Source organism: Garra rufa, chromosome 16, assembly GCF_049309525.1.
Source record: "Garra rufa chromosome 16, GarRuf1.0, whole genome shotgun sequence".
NCBI lineage: Eukaryota > Metazoa > Chordata > Actinopteri > Cypriniformes > Cyprinidae > Garra > Garra rufa.
The window spans coordinates 5,510,362-5,527,030 of record NC_133376.1 but is presented as its reverse complement, the minus strand read 5'-3'; the positions used below and the strand labels follow the sequence as shown (position 1 = coordinate 5,527,030).

Sequence of the window (16,669 nt, the reverse complement as noted above, 5' to 3'; positions counted from 1 at the left end):
GTTTGTTCAAACCCTTAAGTGTGAGCAAGACCATAGCACAGCCATTTGTTATTGCTGCTTTACTGCTGCACACACTGCTGACGCTTGTCCATTTGTAGACTCATGTAACTGAGAGACGTCGAAGTGCAATGCTTACAAGCGTCCGACCGAACACAAGTCACACAGATTGTATTACCAAACAGCACAGAAATAGATAGTAATAGGAGAAAGAACTACGTCACTCAGATGAGATAAGCTGCTATCCTGTCTGTTCCTCTGTAACTGTATAATTTCTAGGGAAATGAAGGAATGTGTCTTTCTTTTTTTTCAACAGCTTTAGCATCTCACGATTACATTCTCAAGATCGTCCCTACAGTTTATGAGGACCTGGCAGGGAAGCAGAGATTTTCCTATCAGTACACCGTGGCAAACAAGGTAATCTGAGACGTGTATCCACGCTATGAGACGCTTGTGTGAAGTTGCGAGTCTAAATATATGAGTGCACTCTGCTGATGGCTCCTGAATCCGCCTGTGGTTACCATAGAAGCTGAATGAGTTATGTCTCTCTATTATTAAGTACCGTCAACCATTTATCACCTCGAAAGACACTTAAGGGGCATTTGCAGTGACACCTGGCAGCATTATGTGTGTACGTGACCGGAGAGCTGTGCTGTGAGTTAATGTGTAGTCAGCTTGTCCTTATCCAGAAGGTGTAAAAGGTCCTCAAAGTATTGTCAGTAAGTCAAACCTTTGATCTGACTCTGCAAGGCTCTAGGAGACACCAGAAAGACAAAGACAGAAAGTCAAAAAGACGTTACCTGACAGTGTTCAGCAGCAACTGATTTGATATTCCTATTAGTAACATGCTAGCAACTTCCTAATCATGTTAGAAATAGGCTTGCAACTTGTTAATCATGCTAGTAACATGGTAATCCTGATAAAATCATGCAAGCAACATGCTAGTAACATGCTAATCAAATTTTAAGCTTTTAAAACTACTACAAACTTCAAACTCTTTCAGACTGAAAACCATCAAACTTAAACTTTAAAACTTTTGAAACTTTCTGGTGTGGCTTTCTCAAGTTTGTCTTGACAAACTTTTTTATCTAGTTAATAATATGAAGTAAAACCAACATGGAACTATATGTGACCCTGGACCACAAAACCAGTCATAAGGTTAAAATTGACAAAACTGAGATGTATACATCATATGAAAGCTCAATAAATAAGCTTTCTATTGATGTATGGTTTGTTAGGATTGGACAATATTTGACTGAGATACATCTATTTGAAATCAGAAATCTGAGGATGCAAAAAAATCAAAAAGACTGAGAAAATCACCTTTAAAGTTGCCCAAATTAGGTTCTTAACAATGCATATTACAAATCAAAAATTACATTTTGATATGTTTACAGTAGGAATTTTACAAAAAATCTTCATGGAACATGAACTTTACTTAATTTCTCAATGATTTTTGGCATAAAAGAAAAATCAAAAATTTTGACCCATGCAATGTATTTTTGGCTATTGCTACAAATATACCCCAGCGACTTAAGACTGGTTTTGTGGTCCAGGGTCACATATGTATATTGTCCAAGCAAAAGCGTGTCTTGATTAAGTTTAAAAGTATTACATTTGTTGGTTTGTTAGCTTGCAAATGATAATTTTCCCCCTATGGTGAAATCGTTGTGAAACAATTGTTGTGAATTTTTTTAACCTGACCAATTTCAGTGCTGCTACTTATACAATAGGCCTAAAGAAAGGAAAGCTAAAAAACAAATACATGATATGAAATCTGTACGTTCACTTTAAGAGTGGTTTTGGCATAGTACAACACTGCTCACTTTTCCAGAGGCCTTGAAAGTATTCTTTTATTCTATTCATTTTTCCTATAGGGGTTTTTCTTACAGTTTTTTTTATGATGGCTTAAACACATTTTTTGTAACTATTGGATATTTTTGCAAAACTCTACACACAAATAAGAAAACCCTTCACCAAATCAGCATAACATTGTAGTTTTCTTGCAAACGCTAATAAACCTTGCTCTTCAAACCTTCGTAAAAATGGTATTTTCGTATCAAACATTTAACACAATCCATCACATTAATAAGCACACAATGCACCAACTACACACTGATGGTATGAATAAAAAACACATCTGGCTTTTGCTTTCTCTGTGCACAAGGTAGGCTATGTCAGTTTGAGGTCATACTTTTGTCATAGTTCTGAAAAAATAGAGGGATCCAAACTTCAAGTACTGGTGTTTATTTACACACATCAAAACAAACACAAGTGTTTGTCCAAGTCAAAACAAAATACTGTAAATAATAGCCATAAATGTGTATAGTTTTGCTAGGAGTGTGTTGATCATTTGGAAATTGAGAGTAAAGCAGTGAGTTGTATTTACAGTTCCGCAAAAAGAGTGCAGTGGATTGTACCCACAGTTTTGCAAAGTGTGTGTTACAAAATTGAAAACTGAGTGCAAAGCAGTGTTTGTGCTTTTAGTTTTGCAAACTCAGTGAGTGGTTTTGCTATAAGTATTAATAGTTTTAGAAATTGTGCTATAAGAATCATAGTTAGGGTTTTAAGCCATCAGAAAAAACTGTAAGTCTTATTCAAAGAGTGATAAACCATGAAACCAAACCAGTGAATCGCAATCTCACAAACTTTGGTTTGAAGCAAAAAATATTTGAAAATCTGACAAAAAAAAAAAAAAAGTGCAAGAGTGTTGTGTACTTTATGAACTTCATTGAGGGAAAGAACTTCAACCCCATAAGCATTGTGACAAGACATTATCAAATTAAAACCGATTGAGAAATATTATAAGATGTTGATTTATATTTTATGTCTTTTGCAAAATATGCATGTTCAAATATTTAGGGAGTTTGAGAAGCAGTGATATATCATTTACAGTGCTTCAAGGGAGTGGTGGAGCTCTTTTGGTTTTAGTTCTCTGATTGGTAGAGATTTCTCTGCAGAATTGTGGGTAATGTAGTTTTCACTAAGAATTGCACTGTTAAACAATTATTTAAAAAAAATAAGCTGAAAATGATTTGCACTGATGGCTTCAACAAAAGCATGTAACATCAATTCAAGCCTCATAGCTCACAGTAGTTCTGTTTTAATGGTTTGAATATTGTTATAAATCAATTCCCCTATAAAGAAAATTAATTTCCACCTCATGAAAATGTAGAACACATGTATTCAGTTTAAACAGAACTTGAGTATAGTATACTGACAGTCCAGTATACAAATGAACAGTATTGTGCAGTTGTGAATTTTTGTTTGAATATTTACAAATTCAGTGATGCATGACTATATTTTGGATCTCTTAATCTGACCTCATACCTGAATTTAACAACTATACTACTTAGGGATGCACCGAATGTTTGACAACCAAAATTATTCGGCTGAAAATAACAAAAAAAAGCTCTTTCAAATAAACGAAAAGGCTGAATAAATTATATTGAACAATGACATGACCCAATAGAGGCATGCACTAATGCAGCAAACGTGGGCAGTGTGGAAGCATTTAAAACTGTCTGAGAAAGATGCAAAAATCATTACAAGCACCGACAGCGAGAGACTGTTTAGTATCGTATCACATGTCGTCCATGAGAAGAGAAAGAGCTGGTTACTGTATGATGAATGAAATCACCAAATGGCCTTAAACCATTAGTAAATAGACAACATAATGTTCTGTAGTTTAATACACACACCAATTGTATTTATTCTGACAGCGCTGCATGAGCTCCTTAGCCAGGTGCAGAAAAAAAATCTGCATGATGAGAATCATTCATAAATCTGCTGCTGTCAGCAAAAAGTAGCACTAAGGTTTTCTTGTGGGTTTCTGCCAAAATAAAAGTCAACATTGATAATTTTGACTTTTAAAGTGACGTTTAAAGTAATTTTGAATTTAAAGTAATTTAACTGTTGTTCTGTAAAATAAAATAAAAAAGTAAGATAAAAATAAAGATAACAATCATTACAACAGCTTTATTAATACATTTATTATAACATTCTCCTTATTTGTACATGAAAAACACATGCCTGATTCAAGAAGGGGGTCTTAAAAATGGCCAAAGAATATTATTTTACTAACTTCGGCCAAGAATTTTCATTTCGGTGCATCCATAACACTACTAAGTTCATCAAAGTTGTCCTAAGACAAAAATGGGTATTGGGTATTGTTTTTAGTTTTAAAACTTTGATGAAAGGTTCTGATCCACTTCAAATGTTGGCTACTGTGTTTATAAGTTTATTTATAGTTCATAGCTAACTAATAGTGAGAAATGGTCCCCAATCTAAAGTGTGACCAGAAGTTGTATTTGTTGGGTTGTTTTCTAGGAGTATGTGGCTTACAGCCATACAGGCCGTATTATCCCAGCGATATGGTTTCGCTATGACCTGAGTCCAATCACAGTGAAATACACAGAGAGGAGACAGCCGCTCTACCGCTTTATCACTACAGTGAGTCACTCTTTATGTTTATATCTCTCTCTTTCTGTTTCTCTTTCCCTAATGATATATATTGCCTCTTTCTCTGTCAGATTTGCGCTATCATCGGCGGGACGTTCACAGTGGCCGGCATCATTGACTCCTGCATATTCACAGCCTCTGAAGCCTGGAAGAAAATCCAGATTGGGAAAATGTCGTGAGTGCTCATATCTATGTGCCACGAATTTTAAATTATGCCAGCCAAACCTCTGCACACTCGTCATTACACCCTGTTATGACCCGCAACTGGAAAACATTTCCATTTCTCAGTGTGCTCATTTGGATAAAATGGTTTTCATCTCTCAACATTTAATACAATGAATTACAGGGATTTTCATTTGGGGGATGTAGGTGGTTTCCGTATTTCACTGCGATATTAATTCACCCGCAACTTTCATAGGACTGATGTGGAAAGAACCTGTCTCGCTCATTGGAAAGACGCCAGGGTTTCCCTATTCTAATACATGTTACTGAGTTGTGTAAGTGTAGAGTGATGCATACTAGGCGTAGTGTCACTTTGATCGGTTATAACTGAAAGAGAAAGAAAGAGTTCCACCCTCATAGGAAGTCCTCTCTTGATATGATTGGGTTAATCTCATGAAACCTGACTTATTTGATTTTAGGGGTCGGATTGAACCTCAAAATAAAATGGATGAAAATTCTATTGTAAAAACAGAAAACATTTTTGCATTGTGATTAATTTGCATGACAATTAAACCAACTTCCCCGTTTTATTATACAAATAATCATGTATTATTTACTGAGTTTGTACATCATGCCAGTATTTGTTTCATTGCCTTTAATATGTGCAGATTTAAATGATTTACTGTATTTTTACAGTATTGTGTTATACTAATGTCCAGATGCATTATGGTAATATGAAATTGGGGTCAAGTGTATTTACTTATCATGAAAATGTCAGTCAGTTGCATTGATTTTTCTTATTTCTTTTTGTTTGGGGAAACTGTGAGCTGTATGTATTTCATGAGATGAACCTGTACATTTTTAAAGAGGTGGATGCTGGACTTATTTGGGTTTGATTAAGTAATGTGGATTCTTTCTATGGTACATTTTAGTTGTCTTGCACTCTGATCACTGCAAAAAAATGTTTTTCTAACTTAGATTTTTTTTTGTCTTGTTTCCAGCCAAAATATCTAAAAAATACTTAAATCAAGAAGGATTGTCTAGAGTAAAAATGGTCGAAAAGTCAAAATTAACTGTGTTTTTGCTTGAAACAAGCTAAATCTTGTTTTCAGAAAAAAATATCAAAATTAAGTGGGTTTTTTGCTCAGAACAAGTAAAATATTTTGCCAATGGGGGTAAGCAAAAAAAGTCTTATTTCAAACAGAAAACAAGATTATTTTTCTTACCCCATTGGCAGAATATTTAGCTTGTTTTAAGCACAAACGCACTTAATTTTGACTTTTCGACCATTTTTACTCGTCTAGAAAATCCTTCTTGATTTAAGAATTTTTTGATGTTTTGGCTGAAAACAAGACAAAAATCTACATAAGAAAAGCATTTTTGCAGTGTTGGCATTCTGGCTGTACACCTGTATTTTAGTTTGTTTGATTGAAGGGAAATTATGAATGTCTTCTTTTTTAACTAAAAGAGTCTTGAAGGAATTCTTTTTGTTTATTTTCATGTCTGAAAAGGTACTTTGTTATGGCTTAATGATACTTTTATTTCCTCAGTCCATAATGTCTAATGGTTAACCTTTTATTGTTTTGAAGATTAGGCTGGAAACGTGCTGTTTACGTCTTGTTAAGCGTTCCCTTTCAACACTGCCGTAAAGAGGCTGAATAATTTCCTGTCAGTGTTTTGACTGCGTTCCAAAATCTGGTTGTACTGGTTACACAGGACTGTTCCACATGAAAGCAAGCTACGTGTCAAATGTATGATGTGTCGTCGCCACAAGTTGACATGGCAACCCAAGTCTATTTTCACTACATTTAATGAGAACAGAAACCACAACCTACATTTCAGCTTCGTGGCCCAAACTACTTGGATATGTCATTTAGAACGGATAAGGCCTTAACCTTTAAAGTTAATTTTTTTTAGTCAAGCGTTAAACAAACCATGACTTTTTGAGTTTCCATGCTCATTTCACCAGATATAATTTAGTCACATAGACGTCATCTTCCGGGCTACGCCACTTTTTTCTGTCTTTGTTTACTATGGTTGGAATAAACCACAGCAACAGCCAGTTTCTTTGTTTGTTTGTGTTTGTATGAGTGGTGTAATGTAACGAAGTAATAACATTTCATTACTGTACTTAAGTATTTTTTGGGAGTATCTGTACTTCACTTGAGTTTTTATTTTTCAGACTACTTTTACTTTTACTCCATTACATTTCCTATTTAAAATGTATACTTTTACTTTGATATATTTCACCGAAGCATATTCGTTACTACATCATAGTCAGAAGTCAGGATCTCAGTCAGAATTGCAAGATTTAAAGTTTACTTTTCTTAATTTCGCAAAACTGTTTAAAAAAATGATCTCACAAAAGTATCGGTTCTATCTAGAAAGTGTTTGCTCACAAAAATATTGTCTTTTCCTTAAAAAAAAAATGTTGCATTTGCATTGAAATTTCGTTTTCTTTCTTTCACCTCTATTTCTGTCACTAAAGTTTTTGTGAGCATACACAAGTTTATAAACTCATAATTCTGACTTTTCATCTCAGAAAAAAAGTCAGAATTGCAAGATACTCTTAATTTGGATTTTTTTTCTTGTTTCTTTTTTCTTTGTATCACGCAATTCTGACTTCTTTTTAGGAAATGCTGGCTTTTTTCCCCCAGAATTGCGTGATACAAATTCAATTCTGACTTTTTTCTCCGAACTGTGTGATATAAACTTGCAGTTGCGAGAAATAAAGTCAGAATTGCGAGATATAAACTTAGAATTCTGGCTTTTTTTTTTTTTTCTCAGAAAGTGATATAAACTCGCAATTGTGATAAATAATTTTCCTCACAATTGCGAGTTTGTATCTCACAAATCTGACTTTTTTTCTCCAAATTGGGTGATATAAACTCATAATTGTGAGAAATAATTTGCATTTACTTGTACTTTTACTTTCAATACTTAACTACATTTAAGATAAAAAAAAAATACTTTTTGTACTTAAGTACAATAAATATCACATACTTTAAGACTTTTACTCAAGTAATATTCGAATATCTCTGGTAACTTCAACTTCTACCAAAGTCATTTTCTAGTACGCTATCTGTACTTTTACTTAAATATGGCTTTCAGGTACTTTATACACCACTGGTTTGTATGTCTTCGGGTTAGTTTAGTCTACCATAATGTTGAAAAAGAATCAAAATAAACATTATGGAGCCATTTAACATGAGACTTGTTTTCTTAATTAGGTACTTAGTAATAATAATTTCTATTGATAAAATATGTAACACATGTTTCCATGAAATGATTCAAATATAACCATATAATTGAGTAATATATTCTAGAATGTCACTTATACAAAAAAAAAAGTCAGTCAAAAGATGATATATCCCTTTATTATTTTTTTTCTCCATTCTGGTGCTTTTCTCTATTTTTTTGTACAAATAAAAAGAAGTTTACTCTTTATATAAAGATATATGTAAGGCGATAAAATACTTTTTTGGTTTGAAATTGACATAATGGTGCCACCCAGTGGCTTTACAAAGCTAGACTTCAGTTCAGTTAGTTGTGAGGGGGCGGGGCCTGGGTACGACTGGCCAATCAGTGCTGTTACAGGTTGGAGGTTGCCGGGCAGGCTCCCTTATGTAGGGCCTGATCCGACGAAGAGAAGAAGTCGCTAACACCCTCCTCCGACAGCTGGCCGTACTCGTTGTTGTAGAAAGTTTGGCCTGAGAGTTGGCTGAAGAAGGGTGGGCGCAATGTGCTGCTGCTGCCACTGCTGCTCATGGACGGAGTACTGATGAGGCGTTCTGTGCTGCAACCCGCTGATGGACTGCAGGTTTACACATGAATAAAATGGTTAATGCAACTCCAGAGAAAGAAAACAGTACACAACATTTTCAGTTTCACCTACTTTTTCAGCATGGCCCCTCTGTGCTTGTGTTCAAACCTCTCCAGCTCATCTGATGCCAAAACCATCCCACTGTCTGTCTGGCTGTCCTGTAAGGACACAAACATGTATGAAACTATATATATATATATATATAATATTAACATCTTATAATGACTATATGTGTATTGGAGGTCTTAGTCGTACATGATGTGCCTTGTGTGATGTCATTTCCAGAGGAAGTTCCTCAAAGGTCTTCACTCGTGAGTGACACGTGCTGGAGGGTCCAACCATGATGCACCCAGCGAAAGGCACGCAGTTGTAATATCTGGACAGATAGAGGCATATATATATATTCAACATAGGGACATAAGCACCTTTTTTTCCATTTCATTGTCCATTATGTAAAAATGTAAAAGTCTGATTGTTTAGAAAGGCAATAGCGCAACTCTCCTTGATCAGACACGATTTATCATAGACAGAGATATTTTTCATACTAAGGGTTATAGGCTTATTCAAATCCCTAAACATTGGTAATATTAATTTAACTCTATTAAGGGGAGACACTGTTGGCAAAAACTGTTTTTTCATGCACCTGTCAAGTGTGAGATTTTGGGCTTTTTTTTTTTTTTTTTATAAAGTGTTTTTCTTCAGACTAGTGAAAAGAGAAAACACCCAAAAGACACTGTTAAGTGTTTCTTTTATAGCACTTTATCTATTTGTGTCAATAGATTTCAATTACAGTACAGATTTTTAAAGGCCATATTTTTTTTCTCCTACACTGAGCCATAAATCTCCACTTCAGTAGCACTTACACACACCAAACCTTACATTTTTATTCCTGTCTATATCCTGAAGATTTTTACAGAGGGATTTGTTCATATATAATTAGCTTGGTTTTATGCAACATTTTATTATAAAAAAGACATGGTTTTTTATCTGTTCAAAGTTTTTTCTGAATTATGGAGTGACAAAATGCCAAAATCTCCTCTGTAAAAACATCTGACTTGATCCAGTGTTTAGATTTTTGTACTAGAAATGTATGCATATGAGTGCATATTTCAGTAAATCATGCCTCATTTGCATATTTAAACTAACATTTTAGAAAACTTGCAATACAAAAACTGTTTGCAGTTATCAATGTAATCAGTCAACTGTGAAGTAAGGTAAGTTTTTTTTACCCTATACACCTGCAGTGTCTCGCCTACTGTATCATATTTGATGTACATGAATTTGTAAGGCCTCTATATTCTTAACATGCTTCAAAAACCTGTTGTACACAATCTACTACATACCTTCTGTCACTGATGGGTTATACTAAAGTAAAAGTAGCAAGTAAAAGCTAGTAAAATACTAAAAGCGTCCCCTTTCATGTCATGGTACACATGGCTTTTTACTGTGAAATCTTTACTGATTTTATATTGTTAGTAATATTTCAAGAAAAACACTTACAGGACTTAAATACAGAATGTAACAAAAAATGTTTTCATTTTGCATGTTTTATTTATGTATTTATTTATTTTGCTTTTGTAAGGTTGGGAACATTCTAGAAGTTTCTGTAACATTCTGGAATATTCTGCAATATTATAGTGCTTTCTGAAAAATCTGATGTGTAACATTATATTTGTTACACCAGGCCAGCAGAGGGAGCCTTGCCCGTCACTGACTGTTGCTGCTTCGCTGGTTATTTCAGGACACCCATGCTGCGTGGGACTCACAAAGGCTGTGTCCAAATTCAGGGTCTACATCCTTCGGAGGACTCATTAGAAGGATGTTACGTCACAGCGCCGCGACGAAGGCTGTCCAAATTCATAGGATCCTTCAAATGCGGCCCACAAATACGTCCTCCTTTTCCCCGAATTTGAAGGATGGGTCTGGTGGATCCTTTCCCGTCCTACCTATCCCACAATTCCTTTCGGCGGAGCGCTTCCAGAATTTTCAAATAATGGCGGACGAAGCAAGCGGTAGTAATGATGGAAGTTTTAAAAAAACTGCCGTTTCAAAAAATATTTTTTTACAGCGGTTGTCTAGTTAGGCCTTTGGTTTTAGCGTTAAGCTTATTTTTTTACATTTGTATGTATATATGTTAGAAAACATCACTTTCGTAAAATAGCTTCTTTCTTACTGTCTGTGTGAATATCCCCTTACACACAGCTAATTTCTTGTTTGTGATTGAAAATGTTTTTAACGCTTTTAGGGATGAAAGAGTAGTTATTTTGTTTTGTGCAGTACAGATAACCTTACTTCTTGCTTAGCGCTGTCACGGTTGCTAGGCGACAGGATATGAGCAACGGGGAAGGGAGGGAACTGAAAGAAGTGTAGGCTGTCCAAATTCACTGACACCTACTTCCAGGTTTTGCGGTCTTCGGAGGACCCCTCCTCCTTCAACCTGGTAGGAAGGATCCTAAGGAGGATGCAGACCCTGAATTTGGACACAGCCTAAATTCCAGGGGTTTCATTACCACGACGTAAAATGGGCGTCCCTGGGGGCGTTGGGAAAACGCCCCTTTCTAAAAAAAAATTATTAAGAGAGGTCACCGATCATGCGCAGTAAGTCAGTTTTTTTGCGCGGGCATTTCAAAACCTAGCACTGATGGATAATGAAGGACAACACAGTCATACAGGTTATTTTTATGTTTTAAAATCTTAAATTTAAACGATTTTCGAAAACAAATAAACAGCCGTTATAGAAATGTAAAACGTGTAGCGTCTATTTACGAAAATAAATCATGGTTTACAACGGTATCGTGGCCAGGTAACGTTATTTCAAGACACTGTAATGTTATATGAATATAATTATGAAGGGCACGAACCCCTGTGATTGTGGACAGGTATTTCAAAATACTGTATATGAATATAATTATGAAGTGCACGAAAACCCTGCGTTCGTGGACAGGTATTTCAAGATATTGTATATGAATATAATTATGAAGTGCACGAAAACCCTGCGATCTTGGACAGGTATTTCAAGATATTGTATATGAATATAATTATGAAGTGCACGAAACCCCTGCGTTCGTGGACAGGTAACTTATTTCAAGACACTGTATGCATATAATTATGAAGTGCATGAAACCCCTGCGTTCGTGGACAGGTATTTCAAGACACTGTATGCATATAATTATGAAGTGCACGAATCCCCTGCGATCTTGGACAGGTATTTCAAGATATTGTATATGAATATAATTATGAAGTGCACGAAACCCCTGCGATCGTGGACAGGTATTTCAAGATATTATATGAATATAATTATGAAGTGCACGAAACCCCTGCGAACGTGGACAGGTATTTCAAGACACTGTATGCATATAATTATGAAGTGCATGAAACCCCTGCGAACGTGGACAGGTATTTCAAGACACTGTATGCATATAATTATGAAGTGCATGAAACCCCTGCGAACGTGGACAGGTATTTCAAGACACTGTATGCATATAATTATGAAGTGCATGAAACCCCTGCGTTCGTGGACAGGTATTTCAAGACACTGTATGCATATAATTATGAAGTGCACGAAACCCCTGCGATCTTGGACAGGTATTTCAAGATATTATATGAATATAATTATGAAGTGCACGAAACCCCTGCGAACGTGGACAGGTATTTCAAGACACTGTATGCATATAATTATGAAGTGCATGAAACCCCTGCGAACGTGGACAGGTATTTCAAGACACTGTATGCATATAATTATGAAGTGCATGAAACCCCTGCGAACGTGGACAGGTATTTCAAGACACTGTATGCATATAATTATGAAGTGCATGAAACCCCTGCGTTCGTGGACAGGTATTTCAAGACACTGTATGCATATAATTATGAAGTGCACGAAACCCCTGCGATCTTGGACAGGTATTTCAAGATATTATATGAATATAATTATGAAGTGCACGAAACCCCTGCGAACGTGGACAGGTATTTCAAGACACTGTATGCATATAATTATGAAGTGCACGAAAACCCTGCGTTCGTGGACAGGTATTTCAAGATATTGTATATGAATATAATTATGAAGTGCACGAAACCCCTGCGATCGTGGACAGGTATTTCAAGATATTGTATATGAATATAATTATGAAGTGCACGAAACCCCTGCGAACGTGGACAGGTATTTCAAGACACTGTATGCATATAATTATGAAGTGCATGAAACCCCTGCGTTCGTGGACAGGTATTTCAAGACACTGTATGCATATAATTATGAAGTGCACGAAACCCCTGCGATCTTGGACAGGTATTTCAAGATATTATATGAATATAATTATGAAGTGCACGAAACCCCTGCGAACGTGGACAGGTATTTCAAGACACTGTATGCATATAATTATGAAGTGCACGAAAACCCTGCGTTCGTGGACAGGTATTTCAAGATATTGTATATGAATATAATTATGAAGTGCACGAAACCCCTGCGATCGTGGACAGGTATTTCAAGATATTGTATATGAATATAATTATGAAGTGCACGAAACCCCTGCGATCGTGGACAGGTATTTCAAGACACTGTATGCATATAATTATGAAGTGCATGAAACCCCTGCGAACGTGGACAGGTATTTCAAGACACTGTATGCATATAATTATGAAGTGCATGAAACCCCTGCGTTCGTGGACAGGTATTTCAAGACACTGTATGCATATAATTATGAAGTGCACGAAACCCCTGCGATCTTGGACAGGTATTTCAAGATTTTATATGAATATAATTATGAAGTGCACGAAACCCCTGCGAACGTGGACAGGTATTTCAAGACACTGTATGCATATAATTATGAAGTGCACGAAAACCCTGCGATCATGGACAGGTATTTCAAGACACTGTATGCATATAATTATGAAGTGCACGAAACCCCTGCGTTCGTGGACAGGTATTTCAAGACACTGTATGCATATAATTATGAAGTGCACGAAACCCCTGCGATCTTGGACAGGTATTTCAAGATATTATATGAATATAATTATGAAGTGCACGAAACCCCTGCGAACGTGGACAGGTATTTCAAGACACTGTATGCATATAATTATGAAGTGCACGAAAACCCTGCGTTCGTGGACAGGTATTTCAAGACACTGTATGCATATAATTATGACGTGCACGAAACCCCTGCGATCGTGGACAGGTATTTCAAGATATTGTATATGAATATAATTATGAAGTGCACGAAACCCCTGCGATCGTGGACAGGTATTTCAAGACACTGTATGCATATAATTATGAAGTGCACGAAACCCCTGCGTTCGTGGACAGGTATTTCATGATACTGTATATGAATATGAAGTGCACGAAAGCCCTGCAATAGTGGAGGTATTTGAAGCAAATTGCTTTTCCCTAACTGCGCATGATCGGTGACCTATGCAAATTCTCAAATAGGCCACGCCTGCCTGGTGACGCAATATCGATTACGCTGTACTGAAACCCCTGGAAAAAAGTGCATCCCCATGCTGCGTCCCAATTCGCCTACTTATACTACGCCCTAAAAGTATGTACTCTTTTTGTGAAGAAAAAGTACATACTTTTGAGTATGTAGCAGAATAGTAGGCGAGCTTTGGGACATACTACTTCGTCATAACTGCTTTTTTAACAGACGCTTTGTTGTTTAGTTACCTGAATCCTCTCACTGTTTAAACTGTCCTGTCAATCATCACAGTTAACATTATCTACATTTCGTTTAATTTAATTTCCTACCGTATTAGAGAGAAATGAAGAGGCACGTTCTTTCAGGAGTCTTTCATGCCGAGAACTCTGCTCTTGTGTTTGCATAATTATGCATTTAAACATTAATGACCAAACATATCATTATAAAAGTTCATAATGTTGCTGCACATGAAATATAACGAGGATAACATTTAAAAAATATATTTTTTATCAGGTTACACACTGATTATTTATCACTCAAACCCCTTTCTCTATCTGTCCGTTGGTCGCGCATATCCTCCATGTTTGTAGTTTTTTAACACTTTTTATGCGTGTTTGTAGTTCTAATCGAATCCTCGTTCACCGCGCAGTGTGTTGTGGGCAATATTAGCCGTTAGAGTGTGCATTGATCCGCACTTCGAATTCTGAAGTCAAGTAGTAGACCATCCGGGAATCTTTGGAATACTTTTTTAAACATACTACGATTTGGGACACACTAATTCTATTTTCGAATACTATTTAGGACGTATAGTATGCGAATTGGGACGCAGCACCACACTCTGCGAAGTATTGATTTGCTGTTGCGAACTTTACCAAGCGTTTTCCCTTGTTCCCAGTTTCCTAGTTCCTAGTTAACTCCTGTCTTGTTTTCCAGTTTCAGTCTTAGTCATAGTTTAGCCTTGTTCCTTGTTTTGTTTCATCTTTTGTTTTCTGTTGTCACTTTGGACTGCCCACTTGGATTTTGACCCACGCCTGTTTTATTGGACTGCTCTCCTGGATTATCTTTATTGTTGCTGTTTGCTGGTGATTTCGACCCTGTCTGTTCGACCACGATCTTCATAATAAAGCCTTGCATTTGGATCCTCACTCTCAGTCGCCCCGTTTGTAACAATATTAGATCCATGCATTACAGTAGGTCTTAATATAAATCTGTCTCAATGTTAATCAAACATTAAAAGAAAAGACAGAATCACTCACTGCTCTTGATTAAATTAGTTTTTCTTCTTATTTTTAATATTTAACAAATTAATAATAATTTAACAAATACTAAATAAAAATAGAAATTTTGTTAATAATAATATAGTAATTATTATTAAGAAAAGAATTGGAGGAAAATATGCAACGTTGCTCCTTTTCGTACTTAGATTTTTTTGTCTTGTTTCCAGCCAAAATATATATAAAAATTCTTAAATCAGAATGATTTTCTAGACGAGTAAAAGTAATTTTCTTGTTTTCAGAAAAAAACGTCAAAATTAAGTGAGTTTTTGCTTAGAACAAGCTAAATAATCTGCCAATGGGGTAAGCAAGAAAATCTTATTTCAAACAGAATGATATTACCCCATTGGCAGATATATGTGACCCTGGACCACAAAACCAGTCTTAAGTCGCTGGGGTATATTTGTAGCAATAGCCAAAAAATGTATGGGTCAAAATTATAGATTTTTTTTTTTATGCCAAAAATCATTAGGAAATTAAGTAAAAATCATGTTCCATGAAGATTTTTTGTAAGATTTCTACTATAAATATATCAAAATGTAATTTTTGATTAGTAATATGCATTGTTAAGAACCTAATTTAGACAACTTTAAAGGTGATTTTCTCAGCATTTTGATTTTTTTGCACCCTCAGATTCCAGATTTTCAAATAGATGTATCTCGGCCAAATATTGTCCAATCCTAACAAACTATATATCAATAGAAAGCTTATTTATTGTGCTTTCATATGATGCATACATCTCAGTTTTGTAAAAATTTAACCTTATGACTGGTTTTGTGGTCCAGGGTCACATATTGCTTGCATCAAAAAAAAATTTTTTTCTGAAAACAAGACAATGATTTTTACTCGTCTAGAGAATTTTTCAATATTTGGCTGGAAACAAGACAAAAAAATCCAAGTAAGAAAAGCATTTTTTGCAGTGTGGTGATTTTGCTTTGGAATCTTTAGAAAACTTGAACTTGATTTTTCTCAAAACCAACTCTGCTGGCTCTATTGCCTTCACACTGCTGTAGCTCAGTCATTGTTCGTCTAATTCCAGCAAGTCATATATCATTTTAATGTATTTTAATGGAGAATGTGAAAATAAAAAGGTCACATATGTCAGGCTGTGCAGGGTTAAGAACATTATAAATCATTGATATAAAATGTACCGAGTGGACATTGTGTTGCAGGCGAGCCTGATCTCCTCTTGTGATGGTGGTCTAGAGGAAGCTTGTGAGAAACCATCATCCTCTGAGCTCTGAGACTCATTGAATGGGATTTCCTACAGAAAAAAAAAACATTTCACATAATCACTACAATATACACCGTTAGCCTTTCTATCACTTTTATAACCAGCTGACTTGAAATATAAAAAGAATCTCATATGTTTTTTTCCTTACGGGTAGACTGTTTTCCTGAAGAAGATCTCCAAGTATCTCCACCAGAGCTGGAAACATGGGTCTCTCCCTGGGCTCGCCCTGCCAGCAGGCCAACATGATGCCGTATCTACCAGAACACGTATCACACATCAGTGCACTCAGAGATTCACCACTGATCAAACACAC

The 16,669-nt window shown here is 35.8% G+C and overlaps 2 protein-coding genes across 2 annotated transcripts in view; one reads left to right on the top strand and one right to left on the bottom strand.

The window, feature by feature from the left end:
* Positions 1-5,712, top strand: part of ergic1 (endoplasmic reticulum-golgi intermediate compartment 1) — a 38,992-nt gene extending 33,280 nt beyond the window's left edge. The window contains exons 8-10 of the mRNA XM_073820541.1: positions 314-414; positions 4,327-4,449; positions 4,530-5,712. Of these exons, the coding sequence (XP_073676642.1) occupies positions 314-414; positions 4,327-4,449; positions 4,530-4,637 (332 nt within the window). The 3' untranslated portion in view covers positions 4,638-5,712. The remainder of the gene's footprint in view (positions 1-313; positions 415-4,326; positions 4,450-4,529) is intronic.
* A 2,266-nt stretch (positions 5,713-7,978) lies between these two features.
* LOC141289010 (vascular endothelial growth factor receptor 3-like) overlaps positions 7,979-16,669 on the bottom strand; it is a 96,312-nt gene continuing 87,621 nt past the window's right edge. Inside the window, exons 25-29 of the mRNA XM_073821201.1 lie at positions 16,505-16,610; positions 16,274-16,386; positions 8,699-8,819; positions 8,516-8,601; positions 7,979-8,434 (exon numbers count right to left, since the gene is read on the bottom strand). Coding sequence (XP_073677302.1) covers positions 8,212-8,434; positions 8,516-8,601; positions 8,699-8,819; positions 16,274-16,386; positions 16,505-16,610 — 649 coding nt within the window. The 3' untranslated portion in view covers positions 7,979-8,211. The remainder of the gene's footprint in view (positions 8,435-8,515; positions 8,602-8,698; positions 8,820-16,273; positions 16,387-16,504; positions 16,611-16,669) is intronic.